The sequence below is a fragment of the Tamandua tetradactyla genome, chromosome 1 (genome assembly GCF_023851605.1).
Source record: "Tamandua tetradactyla isolate mTamTet1 chromosome 1, mTamTet1.pri, whole genome shotgun sequence".
Taxonomy (NCBI): domain Eukaryota; kingdom Metazoa; phylum Chordata; class Mammalia; order Pilosa; family Myrmecophagidae; genus Tamandua; species Tamandua tetradactyla.
The window spans coordinates 57037229-57059956 of NC_135327.1; the positions used below are offsets into that span (position 1 = coordinate 57037229).

At 51.9% G+C, this 22728-nt stretch overlaps 1 protein-coding gene across 2 annotated transcripts; it reads right to left on the minus strand.

Moving 5' to 3' along the window:
- Positions 1-4799: 4799 nt before the first annotated feature.
- On the minus strand, positions 4800-14586 carry CDC25B (cell division cycle 25B). 2 transcript variants are annotated; one of them, XM_077116676.1, is made up of 16 exons: positions 13945-14586; positions 13103-13224; positions 12349-12400; positions 10552-10593; positions 10331-10367; positions 9979-10107; positions 9767-9889; positions 9436-9570; positions 9050-9127; positions 8748-8924; positions 8414-8509; positions 7847-7909; positions 7625-7723; positions 7284-7417; positions 6213-6324; positions 4800-6065 (listed from the first exon to the last, which is right to left on the minus strand). In XM_077116676.1, the coding sequence occupies exons 1-16, from the start codon at positions 14130-14132 to the stop codon at positions 5925-5927; spliced, it is 1728 nt and encodes a 575-aa protein (XP_076972791.1). In that variant the 5' UTR covers positions 14133-14586; the 3' UTR covers positions 4800-5924. The 2 variants fall into 2 exon arrangements, with proteins under 2 accessions (XP_076972791.1, XP_076972796.1); XM_077116681.1 differs by lacking the exons at positions 12349-12400; positions 13103-13224; positions 13945-14586 and adding an exon at positions 10949-12333.
- Positions 14587-22728: the final 8142 nt, after the last annotated feature.

Here is a 22728-nt window from a genome sequence, read left to right on the forward strand (position 1 = left end):
CCTGGCAGTCATTTTGGCAGGGTCCCAGGAGCACGAGGCCATGTGTGATTCGTCCTTTCAAACGGAGCGCTTCCGGTGGGTTGGGAGCCAGGAGGCCCCACGCGGCGGCTCAGGCCCGGCCACGTGAGGCTGAGGCCCCTTTCCTGTCCTGCTGCCCCAGCCGCTGACTCAGAGGCTGGCAGCTGTGCGGGCCACCCTCTCCCCAGGGCGAGCGGGCCAGGGCAGGCCGGGTGGGGCAGGGGCAGTCCTACCATCCTAACCGCACTCCTTGGCACCTCGACAGCCTTCCCTTGTGTGGGCAGGATGGGAACGCTTCCCCGGCTCCTGTCCCAGGACCAACTGTCTTCTTTGAACACTAAATTGTGAATAATTTCAGCTCATCCCATATTCTCTCAAGGCATGCTTTTCACGGCTGCAAAAACAGCAACTTCATCATTACTCAACTGCCATCTCCTAATTGCTTCCAGATTCCACATAGCCATAAACCTCCTTGTCTAAGCATCTTTTCTTTATCCACCACCAATTGGTTTGTTGCCCATGGAGCATATGGTGCTTGTGTGTTCAATTCTACGAATGAAGACTTTTTCAAAATCATAAGTTATCTAGGTGGTTGCGAGCCGTTATCAGCAGGATTTAAGCCAGTGATTCACAACCAAGTAAGAGTCACTTTAATTCTTTTGAGAATCTGACTTGGAAAAATGAAGAGAAATACTGCCTCATTTTTCTGTATAGAAGAGTCAGAAAACATGCTGGGGTTTTGACACTTGAACCCCAGCTGCCTCCAAGTCATGGCTGCTTATTGTTTGGCAGTTGTCGGTACCACAGCCCTTTGCCATATACCACAGCCAAGTGTTCTGGTTAGGAGACAGAAATTAGGTGTATTTACCAGTTTAGGCAAGAATACAGAGCAAAGAGAGCCCCCAGATGCTGCTGGTGGGAAGGTAAACTGGTATAACCACTTCGAAGAACTAGGTGGAAAGTTCTAAAGCTGAACAGGCACACCAGGACCCAGCAGCTCCTCTCCTGGATGTATTCCCAGCATGGTTGGCAACAGGTCCACAGAGTCCACCCACCAAAACTAGAATGGATGCGTTCTGTGTCTTGATTGTGGTGGTAGTTACACAGTTGTGTGCTTTTGTCAAACTCAGAACTGTATACTGTGAATTTGACTGCGGGTAAATTATACCTTAATTTTTTCTGTTTCTTTGTATGCTGTATGGTAGGGGTCACGTTTCATTCTTTTTCCTTGTGAGTATACCCTTATTGCTGCACCATTTGCTGATATACTTTAATTTTTTTTCTTATCTTTTTTTATATATACCTTAAGTTTTTAAAGTAATAAAAGCTAACAAAGGAACAGAAGGAAAAAGAGTAAAAATGAATAGTCCCATTGTGTGGAATGTCCTTATCATTACACAGGCATGAAAAAGAACAAACTCCTGCTCCGTGCAGCAACCTGGGTCAATCTCAAAATCATTACAGATTTCACATTATGTGAAAGGAGCCAGATGCAAAAGAATATGAGTTGTATGATTTCATTTATATGAAGCTCAAGAACAGGCAAAACAAATTGCCAGTCACAGGGGTCAGAATGGTGGTTACCTCTGCAGTGGGGGTGCTGACCAGGAGGGGGCCTGTGGGAGCCCCCTGGGGTACAGAAATGGTCTCTGTCTTGAGATAGAGCTGGGTGGTAGTTCCTCACGTCTTATGTTCTGTGTTTAAGATGTGTGCCCTACTGAATAAACCTTGGGAACAATGGGCTGTGCAGAATGGGCCAGAAACAAAAGAATAAATATGCTAAGGTTGCCCTCAGAAAATACTTATAAAAAAATAGGAGCCTGGACTGTGGGCCCTTACAGCAGCCACATTTGGTCTGAAGTTGTGGATGTATTTCTGGATCCTGAGACACTGAGCTATATGTGTATCAGCTGGTATTTCCCTGGAACTTTGAGTAGCTCTGTGACACCTAGGTCCCAGAAATGGAGTGCTGCAGCCCTGAAAGTTAGCATTGCTATATACAATAACAGTTGAAGTAACCAAGAAAGAGATCAGGCCTCAATTAGAGTTAAAAACTAAGACTTCATAAAGGTTCCATGCACTAGGTTTCCCTTCCTGGAACCTGTAATTCCTGGAGGGTTCCTGGGTCAGTTAAATCCTGGGACCAGCCTCTCTAGGACTGTCAATTAATTACATCCCCCCTCCTTTAGTATTGACACCCCTTCTCAACATGAAAAAGTCAAACCAGGCATTCCCCAAAGATCCCTACAGAGTGGGAGAAGGATTAAAGGAGAGGGAGGAGGTATAAGAGAGAAAATGGGATTAACAAACGCATATGGCTGCTGAATCACTATATTAATATTCCTTCTAGCCTCCAGTGTTTTGGATCAGCTAGAAGGAAAAATCTGAGATGATTGAATGGTAGCCCATGACAAGCTCTGGGATCTGTTCTGTAACTACTTGTTGAAATATGCTTTGAAAATCATTCCCTTTTTCTTTCTTTGCTTTGTATATATGTTATACTATACAATAAAAAACCTTTTGAAAAAAAAAGATGTGTGTCCTGGAGGGACTACCAATTAGTCCTCACTATAAAAAGAAAAGGTTTTTAAAAATTGTCATCACAAAAGCTAACCCGGAGCAATTCAGAAAGCTCCTCCCTGCCCCCTCCCCTGGTGCGCGAGCCAACTGGGCCAGGCGGGTGCGGCCAGCCCCTGGCACCCTGCCCAGCCCTGTCCGCCCAGCCCAGCCCCGCATAGCTCTTTAACCACGTCGCCAGAGGCACACGGCTGCCTCATGGGCTGGAGCCCCTGCCCTGCCCTGGCCAGAGCAAAACAACCCTTAAAACTGTCGAGCAGCCTGGGGATTTTAAACCACCTCCCTGCCTGACCCACTTCCCTTTATGAACATCCAGGAAGAAAGTTGCCGCTCCTCTCCCTGCCTCCCCCACAGTTTTCCAGGGCAGGGCAGATCCTGCCCGGAACCTACAGCAGGGAGGAAAGCTCGGACCCCCCCGTCTCCCAGGGCCAGGCCTGTGCTTCCTCAGGGTAGATGCCACCCCAGAGACTTCTCACTGAGGAAGACCTTTGGTTTCCTGGCCCCACCAAGCCCCCAGTTTCCTCTGCAAATGAACCTTACACTTCCTGTTGGACTGAGCCAATAAAGGAAAAGTATCTGAAGCTCACTAAGTGCCCAGAAATTGCAGGTATGAGAACAAGCACATCAGACCTTGGCACACGGCCTGTGCGTTACATTCAGCACCCGTTGTCCCCTCCCCACATGTGACTCAATCCACAGATAGCTGTCTGTGGCTAGAGGCCACTCCTAGGGAACTGAGAGGCAGCCCAACCACTCCATTGGTGGCCACTTTGCGAGAGTCCTGGGCTGCCCTGCTGTGTGGCCCAGGGAGAGTGAATGTCTCTGAACATCCCACCTGCCTTCCTCCTAGGGAAGGAGGGGGGCTCTCACAGGGCCATCTGAGCACATAGGGAAGGAGGGGGCCTCTCACAGGGCCATCTGAGCACATAGGGAAGGAGGGGGGCCTCTCACGGGGCCATCTGAGCACATGGGGAAGGAGGGGGGCTCTCACGGGGCCATCTGAGTACATAGGGAAGGAGGGGGGCTCTCACGGGGCCATCTGAGCACATAGGGAAGGAGGGGGGCTCTCACAGGGCCATCTGAGCACACAGGGTGCAGCAGGCACATGACAGCATCCAGGAGGCTCTCTCCCTCCCTACCACTGTTGTGCCCACCCAGTTATCTTCCCTTTTCCATGCTAAATCCCCTTACCCAGTAAAAGCTGGACTTGGAGGTATCAGCCGCCTGCCCAGTGGAGGGAGCTTCTGGAGCCTTCAGGGCCCTTTTCCCTGCGAGGCCCAGGCCATCAAAGCTGTACCCTTATACTCTCCACCGTGGTAGTCTGTGGGAGTGGGGTGGGTAGGACCAGAATTGAAGACCAAGCCTGAGGGCAAGAAGAACTGAGGCAAAATCTGCAGACAGGGTATATCCTTTAGACTCTGCCTGGGAAACTGGAGTGGCCTCCATTGCTACGATAGGAAATGGCCTCTATCTTCTCATCTGCAAAATGGGGTGAATTGTACCTCCTCTAGAATGCAGATGAGCTCTCTTGTAGGAGAGGGAGATGCCATCTCAGTGGAATCCAGAGATTTCCACGGCATACAGGGGTGGGGTCTGTGTCTGGGGATGGTTCTGCCCATGCTCTTGACCTTGATCTTGGCACCACCTAGGTGGCAGAACCTGTGCCTGGTGCTGGGCATAGTCAAAGTAACTTCCCTGATGGAATTTCCGGCAGAAGGGGGCATTTGGAATCAAGTCTTGGAGGTATAAGAGCTGGGAGAAGAGCAGAGGATGGCACAGCAGAGGCCAAGACAAGGAAATGCGAAGAGCAATGTATGGTTGGGTGGGGGTGGGGGTGTGAGACTGGGGAGGACCCACTAAAAGGGATTCCTTACATCCCATGCCGGGAGTCTGTTCAATTTATCCCAAGGACAATGGGGAGCCATTGACAATTCTTGAGGGAAGGAGTGATAGGGTGGGGGTTTCTTGCCTTTTGGTGCAGTTAGAAAAGATGAGTTGAGAGGTGCTTGGAGTGTCATCCAAGAGACGGAGGTGAAAGGGATAGAGACTAAGGCACCCCCTCCCTACAATGCCCTGCCCCCATCCCTAGCCCACCACCAGAGGCTGTTGCTGTCTTGTTGGGGGGCTCCACCTGGGTGCTGGGCCAACTGCTACTCCCTGTACCTCTCCCCACTCCACCCCCCACAAGACGCAATGCCAGTTACTCGACTTGGTCAGTGCTTTATTGAACCAAGGCAGGCTCTTTTGGCCCAGCCCTTCCCTTATCTTGAGATTCAGAATCCAGAGGTCGCTAGGTCCTTGGTTTTAGCTGCTTCCGTGACATTGCCTCTTGAATACTTCCAAACCTTAAGTGTAAAAATTTTTGTCCAGAAACACACATCCTCTGGCTGCAGGCTGTAATGCACACCTAAGTGCTTCCACCCGAGGGTTTATGTACACTTGTGTATGTGCAAGGCTTGTGCACCTTCAGCCAGCCAGTCAGCCAGCCAGCCAGGACGAGACAGCAAGTTCTGACTAGCCAGGCCCAGGGTTCACAGCTGTGGGGGCTGGGCTCACGAATCAGGCCTTGGCCCTCACCCCAGGGGTAACAACACCCCGTTCTGAGGCCCCAGAAGCCAGGGCTAAGGGGGCCATTTGTGTTTGGGTCTCTAACTCCAGCGGGACAGGGGAGCCACCACCTCAGCCTGTGAACGTGTCCCCTGAGACAGGCAAAAACTCAAACCAAGCGTGCAGGTAACACTGAAACAGGAAACAGAGAGAGCTAAAGGTTATGCTGTGGGTGTAGGGATGGAGGGTCAGCAGAGAGGAACAGAGAAAGGGGAAAACATGGTAGAAACAGGCAACTATTCCTGAAGAGGGCAGGTGGGGCAGCCCTGGCCAGGACAGCGAGCAGGGGCTGGAGGGCCCACTCCTGGGGAGGGACGAGAGTTCAGCTCTGGCCCAGCCCAGGCTGTGGCCTTCTCCCAGCCTCAGCTGACATACAAGAAAGGCCCCTAGAAAAAAGGGGGCTTTTCTAGACACAGGAAGACAATGGGTGAACCCAAACTAGAAAGAAAAACAGCTAAAAGGCTCCTACTAGACACAAAATACTTCCTTCTTTGAGCTGGTCTTAACCCAACTCACTCTCAACACTCTGGGCTCTTCTGCAGGGGTGAGGGGTGAGGGGTGGAGGTGCCAGGACCTGGAATAGGACTGGGTCAGATTGGGAAGGGGGCTAGGGACAGACGGACAGGGCACCCTCACCATCTTTCCCCTGGATAGCACCTGAACCCCCGGCAGGCCCCCAGACCAGGGGAGACCAAGGCAGGCAGGGGGCCAGTGGTGGCCCTTCACTGCTCCTGCAGCCGGCTGCAGAGCTCCCGCCTGCTCCGCTCCCCAGCCCAGCTGCGTGTCTTGAGTCGGAAGGTCTTCAGCTCGTCCTTGAAGGCCTCATGGTTCATGGGCCGGTAGTCCTGGGGCTCACAGAAGGTCTAGGGCAGGAGGGGAGGCATCAGCCAACACAGGAGTGGGCAACCCTAGGGGACACAGCCCACCCTCCTCCTTTCCTAGGGCCACAGCCCGCCCTCCTCCTTTCCTAGGGCCACAGCCTGGCTGACCCCTTTGCCCCCACCCTGTACCGGATGCTGCGGGAAGAATTCCTTGTAGCCGCCCTTGAGGATGTACATCTCGGGGTAGTAGAGGCTGGGGTAGTCGTTAGCAGCACGGTCTCGTTCCCTGATGAAGCGGCACCTGGAACCAACCCAGTGGGGGGAGGGTCAGACCTGGGGGTGGGGTGGGGCATTTACCGGGGAACCTGTGCCTGTGCCTTTGAGGGCCTTAGGGAGCCATGGAAGGCTTCTGAGCCCAGGAATGTCAGCCCAAAGAACATTCTTAGATGACCCGCACTGGCTACTGGGGCCAGAACAGGTTGGGGAGATGAAGCGAGGGGTGAATCAAGAGGGCTCTCTGTCCCCAGGGCAGCCAGACATGTTGGAGACATCTGTGGCCTGGACTGGGGGCAGAGAAGTCTGGAAAAGACACAGTGATGACCAGGTATGGGTGGGGGAGGCAAGGAAAGAGAAGGAAAGATCCAAGGCAGAAGCCCTGTGACCAGGCCCAGTGTCTGCAGGGAGGTGGGTGCCGTGCACAAAGGTTGGGGTTCTGGGAGGGCGAGGCCTGGGGGCAGCGGGGAGGGGGCCTCTGACCCTGAGCACATGTGAGGAGCATCTGTGCAGTTTCCTGGCACAGGTGTGAGGCCCAGCCAGAGAGCCCGAGCCATCAGACGGACCAGATGGGGCTTGGGAGAGGACATGGTGGGTAGAGAGAAGGGCCAGGGCAGGGCATCAGGAACGCCCTGGGACAGAGATGATACTGGGGAGAAGGAGCTCAGTTCAGCCCGAGGAACTGTGGATGTCAAAGGAGCAGTGCCCAGCAGAGCAGCAAGAGTCCAAGGACACTGGGCAGGATCCACATCACTGAGGCCTGGCATTGGGTCCTTGGATTTTGAGAAAGACACTGCTGGAGATTTTGGAACCAGATTTGAAGAGGGTGATGTCAATAGACAGAGGGTGGACGGTGGGTGGGAAGGACAGCGAGAGGAGCCGGAGAGGAGGGTGCTGTGCACAGGGAGGGGCTGGGCTCTGGCCTCCTGGCCTCCCCGACAGCTCCAGCAGGCAGAGCCCAGCCGGCTGGGCAGAACTGGGACTCACATGCGGGGGCCGCGCTCAGACGAGAATTCACAGTGGAAAATAAGGATGATTCTCTTGTCTAGGCCGCAGGCGGTGATGGGACTCTGTAGCAGGAAGGTCTCGGCGTCCCGCTCCAGGGGCAGGTTCACAGCGGTCTGTGCGAGGAGCCAGCGGTCAGATCCCTGGGCTGGGCCCAGGGGACAATGCAGTCTCCTCCCCCCGCTGACCCCACCCGTCAGCCAGGTGACCTATCTTTCGCTGGGCAGGAGACTTCCCCATGAAAAGGTGTGCCCTCCTCCACCTGTTCTGCCTGCATCAGTGCGTGGTGGGGATTCAGGGCCTCCCCAGCCCACCCGCCTCACCTTGATGTGCCCGCCTTCATACTCGTAGGGGTATCTGCAGTCCACGATCAAAAACTTCTCCACGATGTTGCTGAACTTGCCTGTCAGCAGGGCCACCATCTGTAAGCGGCCATGGGGGTCGGTCCCACAGGTCAGGCTGGCCTCCGGATACCTGTCCCCACCCCTCCCGCTGACCTAGGACACAGCCTATCCCAGACCAGGGAAGCACTCAGCTCTGCTCACCGTTTCTGGTGAGATGTACTTGAGGTCTTGGTGTTTTCCATCCACGGTCTGCAGAAGGAAGGCCTGAAAGGTTGGAATGAGAGAAAGTGAAATTGGTAAGACCAGCAGCCTAGAGAGGATGGAGCACCACTGCCCAAGCCCAGAGGCCACACCAGCTCTGGCCTTCAAATTCAGCCTCTGGTTCCCATGGCAACCAAGAGGCACCTCTGCAGCCTGATACTCAGAGAACAATCTTCCAAGGAGAAACAAAGGGGAGAAGAGGAGATGAGCTCCCTGCTTCCTGCCCCTCATGCTCTTCCAAGCCTGAGGATGAGGTGTGAGGAAATTCCAAGCTGGACAGTTTGCAAATGCTTTCCAAGGTTGAGATTTAACTGAGGCCCTGGACAGATTTCAGGAGCCAAGGAGGGCCTGAGGGAGGAGGCTACATGAGAACAAAGGATGAAAAGATGCAAAGGACAAAGAGACAAGGGTCCTGTGGGGAGAGAGGGGGGAGCCCAAAGTGGTGCCTGGTCTCGGGGTCCCTGGACGATCAGGCGTCCAGCCCCCAGAGGGTCCTGTGGCTGGTACCTTGGAGTAATCCCCGATCAATTCGCGATGGTCACTGTCCAGGATACTCTCGATCTCATCATGACACAGGGACTTTGAACGGAGGACACGGGCTTTCTGCAATACCAGGTAGGAGAGGTCGGTCAGGGATGAGACTGGCCCACAGTGCCCTGCTGGACTGGTACCACCCTTTTCCAGGATGCTCAGGTGCTCCCTCTTCCCGAATGCCCAGGCCTCCCTTCTGTGGGCTATAAACCTGGCCAACAAGGGCTAGGCAGCTGGATTTGGTGGTGGGCAGCCGAGGTATATCCTGGAAGTGGGGACAACCCTTTAGGGGCCAGCAGGAGGTACTCACAGGCTCTAGGGGCTCCCACTGGTCCTTGGGGGGCGTCCCGCTTCTCCTCCGCTTGTTCTGGACGGGCACGTCCCTGTCCTGGGGCCGCTCCAGCCTCTTGAGGATGGGCCGGATCACACTGCAGGGCATGGACGGAGAGCGGAAGAGCCGCTGGCACTTGCTGAACATGATGAGGTCCTGGGGGCAGCAGGGTGGGGGTCAGACTGCCCCATCCCCATCCCCACCCCACCCCTCACCTCAATCCCCCCTGGAGGGAGGGCCCTGCTCCTCCAAATTTTGAGGGGGGCACCCCACAGGCCCACCTGTTCTTCCTTTTCCGAGGTCTTGACCAGTGGGGCACTAATGAGACTCTCCATGCCTGGGGGGACCTCATTGTCATCCTGGGGCCAAAGCCACAAAGATATGGTCAGACCTTAGACACAGGACAAACCCCTCGGGCCCCCAAACGCTCCGGTGCAGCCTTCTTAGCAGGCCCCCCAGTCCCTGCTGGCACCTCCACACAGGCAGCACCCCAGATCCACCAGTGACCTGCTCTCCTCTGATCGGTCAGAGCTCAGGCTGAGACTCAGTTCTTCTGACATTGGAATGAGGTCATAGACTTGCTGCGGGAGCTCAGAGCTTTCCTCTTTTGGGAGGTCCTAGGGTAGGGTGACAGGGAGAAGGGGACCTGGTGGACCAAGGCTGTTACCTTCAAGTCACTCTCCAGGAGGTCCACAAATCCATCATCTTCCTCAGTGGCCCCCTCGGCAGGGATCAGGGAAGAACGGCGCCGGGGCAGGGGGCTCAGCTCCTCCACTTTCACCTTCCGCTCAGGGGTGACGCACTGCAGGGACGAAACGGAAAGAGCCTGCTCAGGGGAGGGCCTGGGTGCATTCTCCACCCCCGTCCTTTGGAGAAAAGAAAACCCAGCTGCCCAGACAAGAGCCCCAGGGTAGGGACGGGGGGTTCAGCTCTCCTAGGCCACCCATCTGGGGTGCAGGCCCTGCGGTGGTGGTCGGGGGCCAGCTCTCCTGCTGTACCATCAGGTCGGGGGCCGAGTTTGGCCTCTGGGCAAAGGCCTCCCTGCGGCTGGTCCACTCTGCCATGGCGTGGCCGAGATCGGGATGGCTCGGTCTCCAGGGCATCTTGAAGACAAATCCATCCTGTGGGCAAGATGATTGGGGGGGGGGTCATCAAAGGCAGGGGAGCCCCCAGCATGCGGCCCTCCACCCTGGGGCCATCCTGCACGCACATTCTCCTTGTCATCCCCAGAGTTGCCGCCGGTGCCCGCCTCACTCCTCCGCCAGCTGCCGGGCAGGGGGCTGGCCTGGGAGTTGGTGATGTTCCGCAGCACAGGGCTGTGGTGGTCCAGAAGCCTCAGCTGGAGGGGCCAGGCGGAGGGGGGGCAGGGGCTGAGGCTCCACCTTCTCCCACCTGCCTCTGCAGCCCCTGCTCCCACCGCCAGCCCAAGGCCACCAGCTGCTTCAAGTCTATGAGGAGAGGGGACCCGGGCACCTCCCGCCCCTCCCACCCTCCCCCACGCAGGCCAGTGGACCAGGGTCCTGAGCAGTGCCCCCACACCCCATTGGGCTTCGGGCACTCACCGGCATGGACTGGATGCGTCTGATGGAAAACTGCTCACTGAAGAAGGAAGTGGGGCCAGGTCAGGGTGGGGAGGGCGGGGAGGGCGGGGCAGGGACCCAGAGGATCCAGGAGGACCGTCCTCCACTGAGCCCTATATAACAAGTGCCCCCCACCCCATGGGAGGGCCTGGCAGATTTCCCTCCCGGCTCCCCGTTCCTACCCCATCCACCTGAACACTCACCTTCGGATGAACCGGCTGGCTGCCTGGATAGCCTGCTCAAACCTACGAGAGACAAGGGTCCCATACAGCCCGTCTTCCCCCAGCAGCCCAGCCCCCAGCAGCCCAGCCCCCAGCCCCAGCGTCAGGTCCACAGCCCACTGCCTGGGCAAGGGTCAGGGCTCAGGCCAGAAGGGATGGGGGTGGGGGAACGGGCAGGTAAGGAACAGGCAGCGTGCAGGAAAACCCAGCTATCAGGGAAGGGAGAAGGTGAGCAGCGGCCTGGGATTTTAAAGGCCACCCTAAATGGAAGAGAACAGAGACTGGAGACAGCTGGGGCAGGTCACAGGGTCACTGAGGCGTCACCAAGGTAACGATCTCACCAGCCTGCCTACAGGCCTTCCACCTGTATGCAAATCACCTCAGTGGGGCCATATGGCTGCCAGGAGAGGCATCCATCCAGTCCACGGATGACAGCCCTGGGTCCGGCAGTGTGGGGCTCCAGGCCTGGACTGCCAGCCAGGCCTGGCTCCCCCCAGGACATGGCCTGGATCAGCTCCAATCTGCCACACAGACCCCCAGTGGCAAATGCACAAGGTCACATCCTCTCCCTCCTGTGGAATTTTCCAGGACCCAGCCTTGGTCCCACCCCTTCCTCCTGCCTTAGAAGAGGCCAGCAGGCGAGGAATTCCAACAGCTGTTCCTTTTGAGGCCAGCCTTGGCTTTCTGTACATAGGCCCCGCCCCCCGCTCTGTTACCGGAGACCACCTGCCACTTAGGGCTTTTGTGTGTCTACACATGCACACACACACACACACCAGCTTTGAGAAACTGTAACGGTCAAAGCAGGTGCAGAAGTGGGGGTGGGGGGGTGGGGAGGGACACAGGGCTAAAACGGTGGAGGGGGCAACTGGTGTCAAAGGTGCCCAATTTCATTTGCTTGGTTTCCAATCGGCACCTGGGTCTTGGGGGTAAAGCAGGCACCGTTTTGATTGTGTTGCCTCCAAAAATCAACCTGCAGTCTCTCCCCCAACGCTGCCTGATTTTCTGCATTTCCTGTGTGTGAACCAACCATGCAACCCAGCCCAGCCCAGCCCGATCAAAGGCAATGGGCGGAACGACAACCACTGCCCATCACGTAAAGCCAGTGCCCCAGCCCAGGCTGGCGGTGCCCAGCTGTTCCCCACCACTGCTTGGGCCCTAACAGCTGGGTGGAAACAGCTGTGCTTTGGAAGGCAGGACCCGTGCCCACTGCCAAGCCACTGTCCAGAGCACAGGCCCAGCAGCTCTCTCCACTGTCTCTCACAAAGGGTCTGGTTTGGGGGTGGCCAGAGGGCCAAGTGTCACTAAAGCCAGAGGTCACTGATGGCCGAAGGTCAAATCAGCCTGCAGGCAACCATGTTTTGTCTGGCCTAGAGCATGTTAAAAAAAATGGAATTAGTTGGGCCATATTTTAAAATTGTGATGTTTCACAGAAAAAAATTCTGGGTAAGCAAAAAAAAAAAAAGGGAAATGCACTGGCCTGTGTCCCACAGAAGGGTGGCGTGAAGTCAAGCATCCTCTGCTCCCAGTGGCCTCTGTCCCCACCACCCCTGACTAAGCTCACTCCCCACTGGCCCCCCAGACAGCAGGCCCTTCTCTGAGACATGGGCCCAAACTGCGGGGCCTGGGAAGGTTAATGAGCATCCCCGAGCCCACACGGGTCCTGAGGGGCCTGTCCCCTTTCCCAGGCCTCCTCGATGGGGGTGCCTTTATACTAGAACTGGGATTCCCAAAGGCAGGTGGAGGCTCGGAGGTGGCAGGCTCCCCTTCTCTACTCACGTCTGCTCTGCCATCTGAGGGTCCATGGGGCTGGGGGAATCCATGCAGAGACCTGGGGTGGGGTGGGTGGAGGGGATTGGAGCACCTTGGTTTGAAACTAGTGGCATTTTCTGCATTACTTTTTCCCTGTCAGTTTCCAATCCTCTTCGGAGAAGGGGAAAATAAAACTAATAACAAAACCCAAACCTGTTTCTATTTTAGATCTTGATACACTAAAAAACGAAACAAAAACCTACCCATGACCCCCAGGGCTAATACCCCATCCCACAAATGGCACAGGGCAGGGCTCCACTACCTGTTTACCGTGGAAACTCCTTTACGTGTGGTTAAACCACAGCCTTTGGTAAGCAGATTTCTTGAACTAGCTTAAAATATTTTGCTCCAGGAGAGACAACAGCCTTTTCAGGAGAAAACTATAGCTTCAGGTAAGAGAACATTCTATAAAGATGACTTTCAGTCCTGCCTACTGCCCAGGTGTGGCTGTGGTTCAGCGCCCTTGGTGCCTGGTTTTAAAGGGATCTCGTCTTCCACAGAGGGCCCCACCCTACCGCTCAAGGCCTGAGCTGGGTGTGGTGAGGACCACAGAGGTGTGGCTTCCTTCCAGCCCAGTGGGCAGGATGGGAGGCTCCTGAGCCCACCAGGTTATGGGAAAGATGTTAATCTCATAGGCAAAGGAGAAAGGAGGCTCAGGCAGGCAGCACCCAAAACTCTCCTGGCCCTGGCGGACCTCCCCAAGCACCCCGAGGGGCCTCACCTGCGTCAGAAGATTCAGAGGACTCAGATGACAGGGAGGAAACAGATGCCCGCCGGGCTGGGGACAGGCATGTCAGCTGGCTGTGGAAAAGTAGGCTCCTTACCCGACCCTTTGGGGTCTCACTGAGAAGAAACCAGGGACCCAGGGAAGTAGAGAGAGAAATGTGGGGCTGACTGCCCTGTGTTCCCAACTGCCCCAGAGAGGTGGTGGCATCGAGGGCCAGGACAGGCTCATTCTCTGGTGGACCTAAATGGTTCTGTGTGGTTATTTAGGAAGGGTGCTGGGTGCAGGGGCAAGGCACCCCCCCCCCCCCAGCAAGGCTGGGGTGGGGCAGCGCAGGAGTGAAGCCGGAGAGGGTGTCCCTCTAAACTCTCCAGGCTGCCACCCATCAAAAGGAAGACCCCAGACTGGGCTCTCCCTCTACTGCTGCTTAAGTAGTCCAGCCTGGTAATCTAGGCTCGCCCCTGGGGCAGGATCAGCATTTAATCGCTTAATCCTGGAGCTACCGGGCAGAAATGGGGGCAGGGGGATGGGGAAGGGCAAGGCAAGAGAATGGGGGGACCTGACGGCTCTGTCACCCCCAAGACCTTCCTCCAGGAGTGGGACCCCCCTGCGTGCCTGGGGCAAAATGATGGCAATTTGGGCAGATGTCAGGGGGACGGCAGGGTGGGGGAAGGAGGGAGGGAGAGGAAAGGATAGGAGGGTCCCCGGATGCTTAGGCAGGCCTGGAGCAGCGAAGTCCCGGCAGACGCCTCCCCGACCCACCTCCTGTCCCCCCCAGGAGGCCCGCACCCTAGAATGGGTCTCTCATCCCACGCCCGGTGCTCTCGGGGGGGCCCTACCTGCCGAGCCCGGCGAGGTCATGCATTGTCCGGGTGAGGGTGGTGACCGGCGAGGAGGCGGCCGCGCGCTCCGGAGACCCCAGGGGGCCGCGAGATGCCCGCCGGAGGCCCGGGAGGTGGCTCGGGCGCTCGGCGCCACCGCGCTCGTTGGCCGGACTGAGAGGCAGGCCCCGCGGGGGCAGCTCCATCGCTGCGGGCAGGCGGACGGCTGGGAGCCCGGCGCAGGGGCGGCCACGGATGCCAGGCCCAGGGTAAGGGGAGGGGTGGGGGGAGACCAAGCCGGTGGGAACGAGGGAGATGAGGGAGGTGAGGAAGGAGAGGAAGGTGGGGAGGGTGGGGGAGTGGAGGGACGCAAGGACCCGGCCGCAGTCCGGGAAGCCTCTGGTCACAGATGCCACCTCCACCTCCTTATATATTCGAAAAATAACAGCGGCCGCGCCGCCGGACGCCACCAATGGGGGCGCGGATTAGAGGAAGGCGGGATCGAGGGCGGAGTCCTCAGGGTCGACAGCGCGGAGGCTGGATCGGCCCCGCCCCGCCCCAGTCTCCGGGCCTGGGATGGGGCCGAGGGAATTGGGGTTTATCTCACCTACCTCCCTCCGCCTGGGCGGCAGAAGCCTGATCTTGCGAATTCCGCCTTCCCCAGAGTGGTTCGCAGCCTCACGCCCTCAGCGAAGACCCCCAGACGAAGTAGCAGCCCTCTAGCGCGGTCTCGGAAGGACCCTCCGCTGTTTAACAGCAAATACAACCGCCGGTAGCCACAGCGAAGAGGGAACATCGGACCCGCGGAGCGTGGCAGATGCAGCTGCGCTGCGCAGTCTCTGTTCGCCATCCCATTTTACAGACGAGAACGTAGAGGCGCGGAAAGGATCTTGCGCTCTTTAACGGTCACGACGTTGGCAAATGGAGGAGCCAGAACCTGCACCCCGGCGCTTCTGTCCCCCAGCCTTCCTGCCCCGGCCACTGGCAGCGCCAAACTGCCCGCCTAACTCGCGCGCTGAGCCCCCAGCGCGGGTCCCTCTGCAGGACTGACTGGTGCTTCCTGGTCCCCCAAGTTAGTCGTGACCTCCAGAGGGCCCACTTTTTTTCACACAGCCCCAGAGGAAGCTCTGATGCTTGGACTAGCAAAGGGTTTCGGCGGCGGGGGGTGGGGTGGAATGGGGGTGTCAGTAACCAGGGGACTCAGTTATAGAAGTATCTCAGGCATCATCTTGTTTAATTAGTGTTTCTTCGACAAGGGAGGCATCTTTTAAACTAAGCATTTTAAACTGACCTAGTCACCCTCCAGCCGGGTCCGCTTTCTTGGCACGAGGCCGGAAGGCTGCATTGAAAAACCAGTGGGCGGTGAGCAGCTTTTGCATCCTGTCTCCCCTGGGAAGAGGAGGGCTGGGCGAGGTGCACGACTCAGGTAGGCAGGAGCTGCAGCCTCGCCCCCCTTCCCGGGCAGGCTCTGAGATCCGCTGCCTGGGAGCGTGGGGGGGGGGGGGGGGGCGAAGGTCCGCAGGTGGCAGGTGGGTGGGCCGGCGAAGGTGGGGAGGGAGGAAGAGGGAAGACCAGGACGGGGGCCGGGGGCCTTTCTTTCTTTAAAGTTTTGCCCAGTGCTGCGCTGTGCCAGGCGCTGTGCTGTGCGCTGGGCAGGCCTGAGGTTTAGGCTTATCCACCCCGGGTCAGGGGGTCCCGTCCAAATTTCCAGCCACGACCCGCCGCCGAGGCTGTTAGCGCCATCAGAGCCTGGGGACGCTGGGACGCTTCCCACCCCAAAGATCAGAAACAAAATTGCCCCGAGGGTTACATTTTCCAAAGCTACGCAGCAGGTGTTACCACTCCACACCCCCATGCTTCTACAGTATGTGTTGGGGGGTGGGGGAATTGGGCAGCCGGGCAAGTTCTACTCTTGAATTATGGGAAATTCCACAGTCAGGGTCACTCAGGGTCAGGTCCACAGAAGGGTCATCCTGGAGCATCCCACACAGGGACACCATGTGTGTCTTCCTGAATCCCCTTTTCCAGTTAGACCATACATTCTGTGCTCAATTAAAACGCTAGTCAGTAATAATGTTGACCTTATGTAAACTATGGACTATAGTTAGCAGTGCAATTATACTAATATTCTCTCACCATCTGTAACAAAGGTAGCACACTAATACAAAACCTTAAAAATAGGGGTGAATACATGTCAACTATTTTCTGCCTGGTCTTTCAGTAAACTTACAACTTCTCTAATTAAAAAGGAAAAGAAGTTAAATTTTTGCAACTATCATAGTAAGACAATCACCCCTCCATACCGCCCAGCACTGGCCACCACGCTGACACTTCTGGGCCCCAGAAGGCTCCATCCCCACGGAAATGAACGCCCTGGCACAGGGGCAATGCCTCAAGCTCCAGGCTCCTTTAAGGGGGTCTGGTGTGACCCGGAGGTCTTGACAGAAAAAGAAGAAAAATTACCACTTGTTTATAAAAATCCTTACTATTTCTCCAAGTTGGTTTGCACATTTATTTCCTTTGTGGGACTGATTTTTTCTGGTGCCTGTCATAGCTTGTTACATTCTAAATTTTTAAAAAATTGGTACACAGTAAAAAAATTCAGAGGAAGGAAATTCAGGAACCCCTCCCTAGAGGCAGCTGCTATTAGAAATGTGTATGTTCTACTGGAAAACCCTATCCAATAGAAATAAGATGGGAGGCACAAATGCAAGCTAAATATGTAATTAAAAATTTTCTAGTAACCACATTTTAAAAAGTAAAAAACAGGAGAAATTACTTTAAAAAAAATTTATTTTGTATTATCAAACCAAAACAACATACAAACATGAACATTTTTATTCTTAACATACAAACATTCTATACATGTTGTGCAATCAATGGCTCACAATATCATCACATAGTTGTATATTCATCACCATGATCATTTTTTAGAACATTTGCATCACTCCAGAAAAATAAATAAAAAGAAAAAAGAAAAAAACATACATACCATACCTCTTGCCCCTTCCTCTCATTGACCACTCATATTTCCATCTATCCAATATATATATATATCTTTTAATTTCAACATTTGTTCCCCCTATTTATTTATTTTTAATCCATATGTTTTACTCATCTGTCCATACCATAGATAAAAGGAGCATCAGACACAAGGTGTTCACAATCACACAGTCACACTGCGAAAACTATATCATTATACAATCATCTTCAAGAAACATGGCTACTGGAACACAGCTCTACGGTTTCAGGCACTTCCCTCTAGCCTAATACACCTTGATCTAAAAAGGGGATATCTATATAACGCGTAAGAATAACCTCCAGGATAACCTCTCGACTCTGTTTGAAATCTCTCAGCCACTGACACTTTATTTTGTCTGATTTCTCTCTTCCCCCTTTCTGTCGAGAAGGCTTTCTCAAACTCTTGATGCTGAGTCCCAGCTCATTCTAGGATTTCTGTCCCACATTGCGAGGGAGATTTGCACACCTGGGAGTCATGTCCCATGTAGAGAGGGGGAGGGCGGTGAGTTTGCTTGCCATGTTTGCTGGGAGAGAGATAGGCCACATCTGAGCAACAAAAGAGGTTCTCTGGGGGGTGACTCTTAGGCCTAATTTTAAATAGGCTTAGTCTGTCCTTTGTGGGGATAAGTTTCATATGAACAAAACCCAAGATTGAGGGCTTGGTCTATTGATTTGGTTGTCCCCGCTGCTTGCGAGAATATCAGGAGTGGAGAAATTACTTCTAATATTTTATTTAACCTAAGTATGCAAAATATTCTTGCAACATGTTGTCAATATACAAATTATATATATATATAGTTATTTTACACTTTGTTTTGTACCATGTCTTCAAAATCCAACGGGCATTTCAAGTGCTTAGTAGCCACTTGGGGCCAGTAACTACTATATAGGATAATGCAGGTCTATACATTTACAAACACATGTATGACTTTGGGGGCTTGGAACTATGCACCCCAGAAAAACATGTTCTTAATCCCAACCCATTCCTGTGGGTGTGAACCCTTGTAATAGGACCTTTTGATGAGATAACTTCAGTTCATGTGTGGCCCAATCAATCAGGATGGGTCTTAACCCTATTATTGGAGTTATTTATAAGCAGTAAGAAACTCAGATACATAGGGAGAAAACCAAGGGAAGAAGTCAGAAATCAACAGAACCCAGAGAAGCCAGTTAACGTTGCCATGTGCATTGCCATGTGACAAAAATGCCAAAGACCAAGGCTCACTGACATCTAGCCCCAGAATGCCACAGTCTTCTGGGAGAAAGCATTGCCTTGATTTTGGACTTCTAGCCTCATATGCACAAGTCAATAAATTGCCTTTATTTAGACTAACCCATTCTGCAGTATTTGTTTTAGTGGCCAGGAAACTAAAACAATGCCCATATTTTAAAAAACATATACAAATGATAAACATTCAACATCTTGCTTTCCTCATTTAACTTGGAGTTGGATTCATATCAGTACAAAGAGCTGACAAAAGTTATGGATATACCATAATAGAATATATTTACTTAATCCCCTAATGCTGGCCATTCCCCTAATGTTGGCCATTTAGGTTATTAGCTTTTCTCTTTAAACATTTTTTTTTATTGTGAAATACAACATATGTACAAAATAGCAATAAATTTCCAAGTACGTTTTAACAAGTAGTTATAGAACAGATTTTAAAGTTTGGTGTGGGTTATAGTTCCATAATTTTTTGTTTTTATGTTTAGTTGCTCCAAGACCCTGGAGACCAAAAGAAATATCAATATAATGATTCAGCAGTCATACTCATTTGTTAAATCCTATCGTTACTGCTACACCCCTTCTCTTTTTTTTTCTTTTTTTGTGAAAAATAACATGCAAAAAAAGCAATAAATTTCAAAGTACATCACAACAATTAGTTGTATGTGCTTATTAGCTTTTATAAACAATGATGCAACATGTATGCCCCTTGTGTTTGGGTACACAAGGACTAGTTTATCTATAGAATGAATTCTAAGGAGAAACTGCTGTTGAAATCTCCTTTTCCCTTTCCTGAACCTCATCCCCTCAAGCTGACTGAGCTATTAGAAGAACAGGGACCAAATCTTTTACCTTCTCTCTATTCCCCCAGCACCTTGCATAGGCACAATCCCAAGGATGGCTTTTGACCACATCATCAAGGGATTTCTCTCAAGGAGATGATACAAGTACACAGATGTATGTTTGTTGAATCCTTGTGATAGGCAGTGAAACACAGGGACCAAGCTGGGTGCCCAGAAGCAGGGGAGCAGCCAATGAGAGGTGTTGTCTCTATACTCTGCCATACCTGCAGAATGGGCAGTGGGGGTAGGCAGTGGCACCTGGTAGAGGTTCAATAAAAAAATTGTTGGTCATTAAATAATTTATATATTGGGCTTCAGGAAAATGGCCTTTTGAAGAAAGGATTGCTAGACTAAAAGTAGTCTGAAACCTACTGATATTCACAATATGGACTACAAAACAGCATGCCATTAAAAATAGTATGCATGGAAAAATATCCTGCAAGGATATTCTCTCAGTGGCAGAATTAAAGGTGATGAGTGTTTTTATCCTCAGAAATTTCTGTATTTTTAAATATTTTCAAAGGACAGGCATAATTGCAAATCAATGAGAAGTGCATGTTCTTGTGAGGCACGCAACTAGATGAATGAACCTTAAGGACAGCATATTGAAAAGAAAATCAGAAACAAAAAGACAAATATTATCATGCCTCACTCATATGGATTAAATATAATATGCAAACTCAACAGAATTGAAGTCGAGAGCATGGGTTATCAGGTTGGGGCCTACTGTTAAGGTTTCTAGATTGTAAGCTCTTACAGGAGTCACATATATTTAGGAGTTGTAACCGATATTTCTAAATTCTGAGATACTGAGCTGTTTGTATATAACCTGGTCATTCCCTGAAACTTCAGGTATTTATGTGACATCTGAGACTCAGAGTTAGAGCTCTGATGCTGTGAAAATCAGCTATGAAAGTTCAGCAACATTATAAAGCTGAAAAAGTGATCAGATTTTGTATAGATAGATATTAATGAAGTTGATCTTGATAGGACTAAGGTAAACAGAATACTGGGTAAAGGATGATATAGCCCATATTTTCAAACTTCAACCTCTGTGCGAGACTGAAGGGAGAGATGTTTATTTGGTGCAAAATTTATATTTTGGGTAGTACATTATCTATTATAACTTGTACAGTTAATTTACTTGAACACCATAATTACATGGAATCTTGAATAGGGCATGAGATGTTATTGGTCTGTATAGGTTAGTGTGATGCTCCGATATATCCCAGAGTAATCTGGGCAGGGAATAAAGAAGTATTAGCAAAGTTTCCTTGGAGGAATGGGAAAAAAAGGAGGAAATATTCAATTTCCTCATCTGGGGAATTCCTGATATTCTCACAAGTAGTGGGGAGAACCAATTTCAATAGGTTAAGCCCTCAATTTTGGACCTCGCCCTATGAAGCTAATTCCTGCAAAGCAGAAGCTAAGCCTACTGATAATTATGCCTAAGAGTCTCCCCCAGAGAACTTCTTTTGCTGTTTGCTGTGTCCTTTCTCTCTAAGCCAATTCGGCAGGTGGACTCACTGCCCTGTCCCCTATGTGAGACATTGCTCCCAGGGGTGTAAACCTCCCTGGCAATGTGGAACAGGATTCCCAGGGATGAGCCGGGACCTGACATCATGAGAATGAGAAAGCCTTGAACGAAATGGGGAAGAGGGAAATGAGACAAAATAAAGTCTCAGTGGCTGAGAGATTTCAAACAGAGTCGAGAGGTTATCCTGGAGGTTATTCTTGTGCATTATATGCATATCCATTTTTAGTTTATAGTGTATTGGAGTGTATTCTAGTTTGCTAGCTGCTGGAATGCAATATACCAGGAACGGAATGGCTTTTTAAAAGGTGAATTTAATAAGTTGCTAGTTTACAGTTCTGAGGCTGAGAAAATGTCCCAATTAAAACAAGTCTATAGAAATGTCCAGTCAAAGATATCCAGAGAAAGATACCTTGGTTCAAGAAGGCTGATGATGTTCAGGGTTTCTCTCTCAAGTGAGAAGAATATTCACATGGTGAACATAAGTCAGGGCTTCTCTTTCAGCTGGAAGGGCACATGGCGAGCATGGCGTGATCTGCTAGCTCCTTCTCCTAGCTTCCTGTTTCATGAAGCTCCCCAGGAGGTGTTTTCCTTCATCTCCAAAGGTCCTGGCTGGTGAACTCTCTGCTGCAGCATTCTCTGCTCTCTCTGAATCTCTCGCTTTCTCCAAAATGTTTCCTCTTTTATAGGATTCCAGTAAAGTTATCACAACCCACCTAGAATGGGTGGATAACGTCTCCTACTAATCCAGCTTAACAGCCACTCTTGATTGAGTCACATTTCCGGGGAGATGATCTAATTGCAGATTCAAACATACAGTACTGAATAGGGATTAGAAGAAACGGCTGCCTTTACAAAATGGGATTAGGATTAAAACATGGCTTTTCTAGGGTACCTACATCCTTTGAAACCGACACAGAGTATCCAGAGGAAAGTACTTGAAACTGTTGAGCTGTGTTCCAGTAGCCTTGATTCTTGAAGATGACTGTATAATTTATATATATATATATATATGTATATGTATATGGCAATGCTGGCATATTCATTTCCAGACTTCTGGTCTACCTGCTGCCTGTAGGCATGCTCAGGGCCATTCTCACCCCTTCTCAAATGTTCACTTACCCCACTAAGCCATGTAGGATGCTGGGATCCCCTGCACCCTCTGCAAGCCTCATCTTTCCAATTCTCAACCCTAGGGAAGCCCACAGTCCACCCTCTCATCTTTGACCCAGGCTGTCCAAAGCCACTCACCAGGCCTAATACACCTTTCACTACCTAACCACTATCCCTCAAGCCCTTCAGCAAGACTCCCATTTTTCCCTTTTCCTTTTCATTTCTTGCAGTACTTGTTTATTAAAGAGAACTCAGAAAATTCAGCAAAGAAGGGGAAAAAAAAACCCCACCCAAACACACATTGATTATCAGCCAGGATGGGTGAGAAGGCAGGAGAGGCATGTGTGCATGTGGATAAAACCTCTGAAACACAGTTTCCTGAAGCTTTGTGGGAAGGAGGCCTTAACCAGTGGACTTTGTACAGTGACCATACACCCACCATGGGCCAAGCGCTGATTCTGCCCCTATAGGAAAAAGTCTCCTGTGCTTTCTTCTGGATCTTGTGATTAGAAGAATATTTTCTCTATCTCAGGGGTGAGAATGGCCTCTCTAAATAGGACACAAAACCCAGAAGCTTTCTTGAAGACTGAAAACTTCTCATAGCCAAAAGATTCCCTAAATTAAAGGACAAGTGGCAGACGGGGAGAAAACATTTGCAATACTTAACAGAGACTTTATACACAGAGCCTATAAAGAGCTCCTAAAAGTCAAGAAAAAGACAGATGCAAGAGAAATATAGGCAAAGGACATTACTAGAACATTCACAGGATCCAAAATGGCCAGTAAACATATGGAAAGATGCTTCATTTCAGGGAAATGCACACTTCCTTTGGCCTTCCAACCCTTCACTAACCTGGTTTTCCTCCTACTTCACTGGCTGCCCTCCTGAATTTCCTGCTGCTCCTTCTTGAACCCATAACCTTCGAGTACCCAGGGCTCCATCCTTGGTCCTCTTTTCTTCTTTGTCCATACCTACTTGCTCGAAGTCTCATCCTGCTCTAGCTCCTCTGCCTGTCCTCTGCGTCCCAGCCATCTGCCCTGCAAACTGCTTGTGCTCCTCTTCA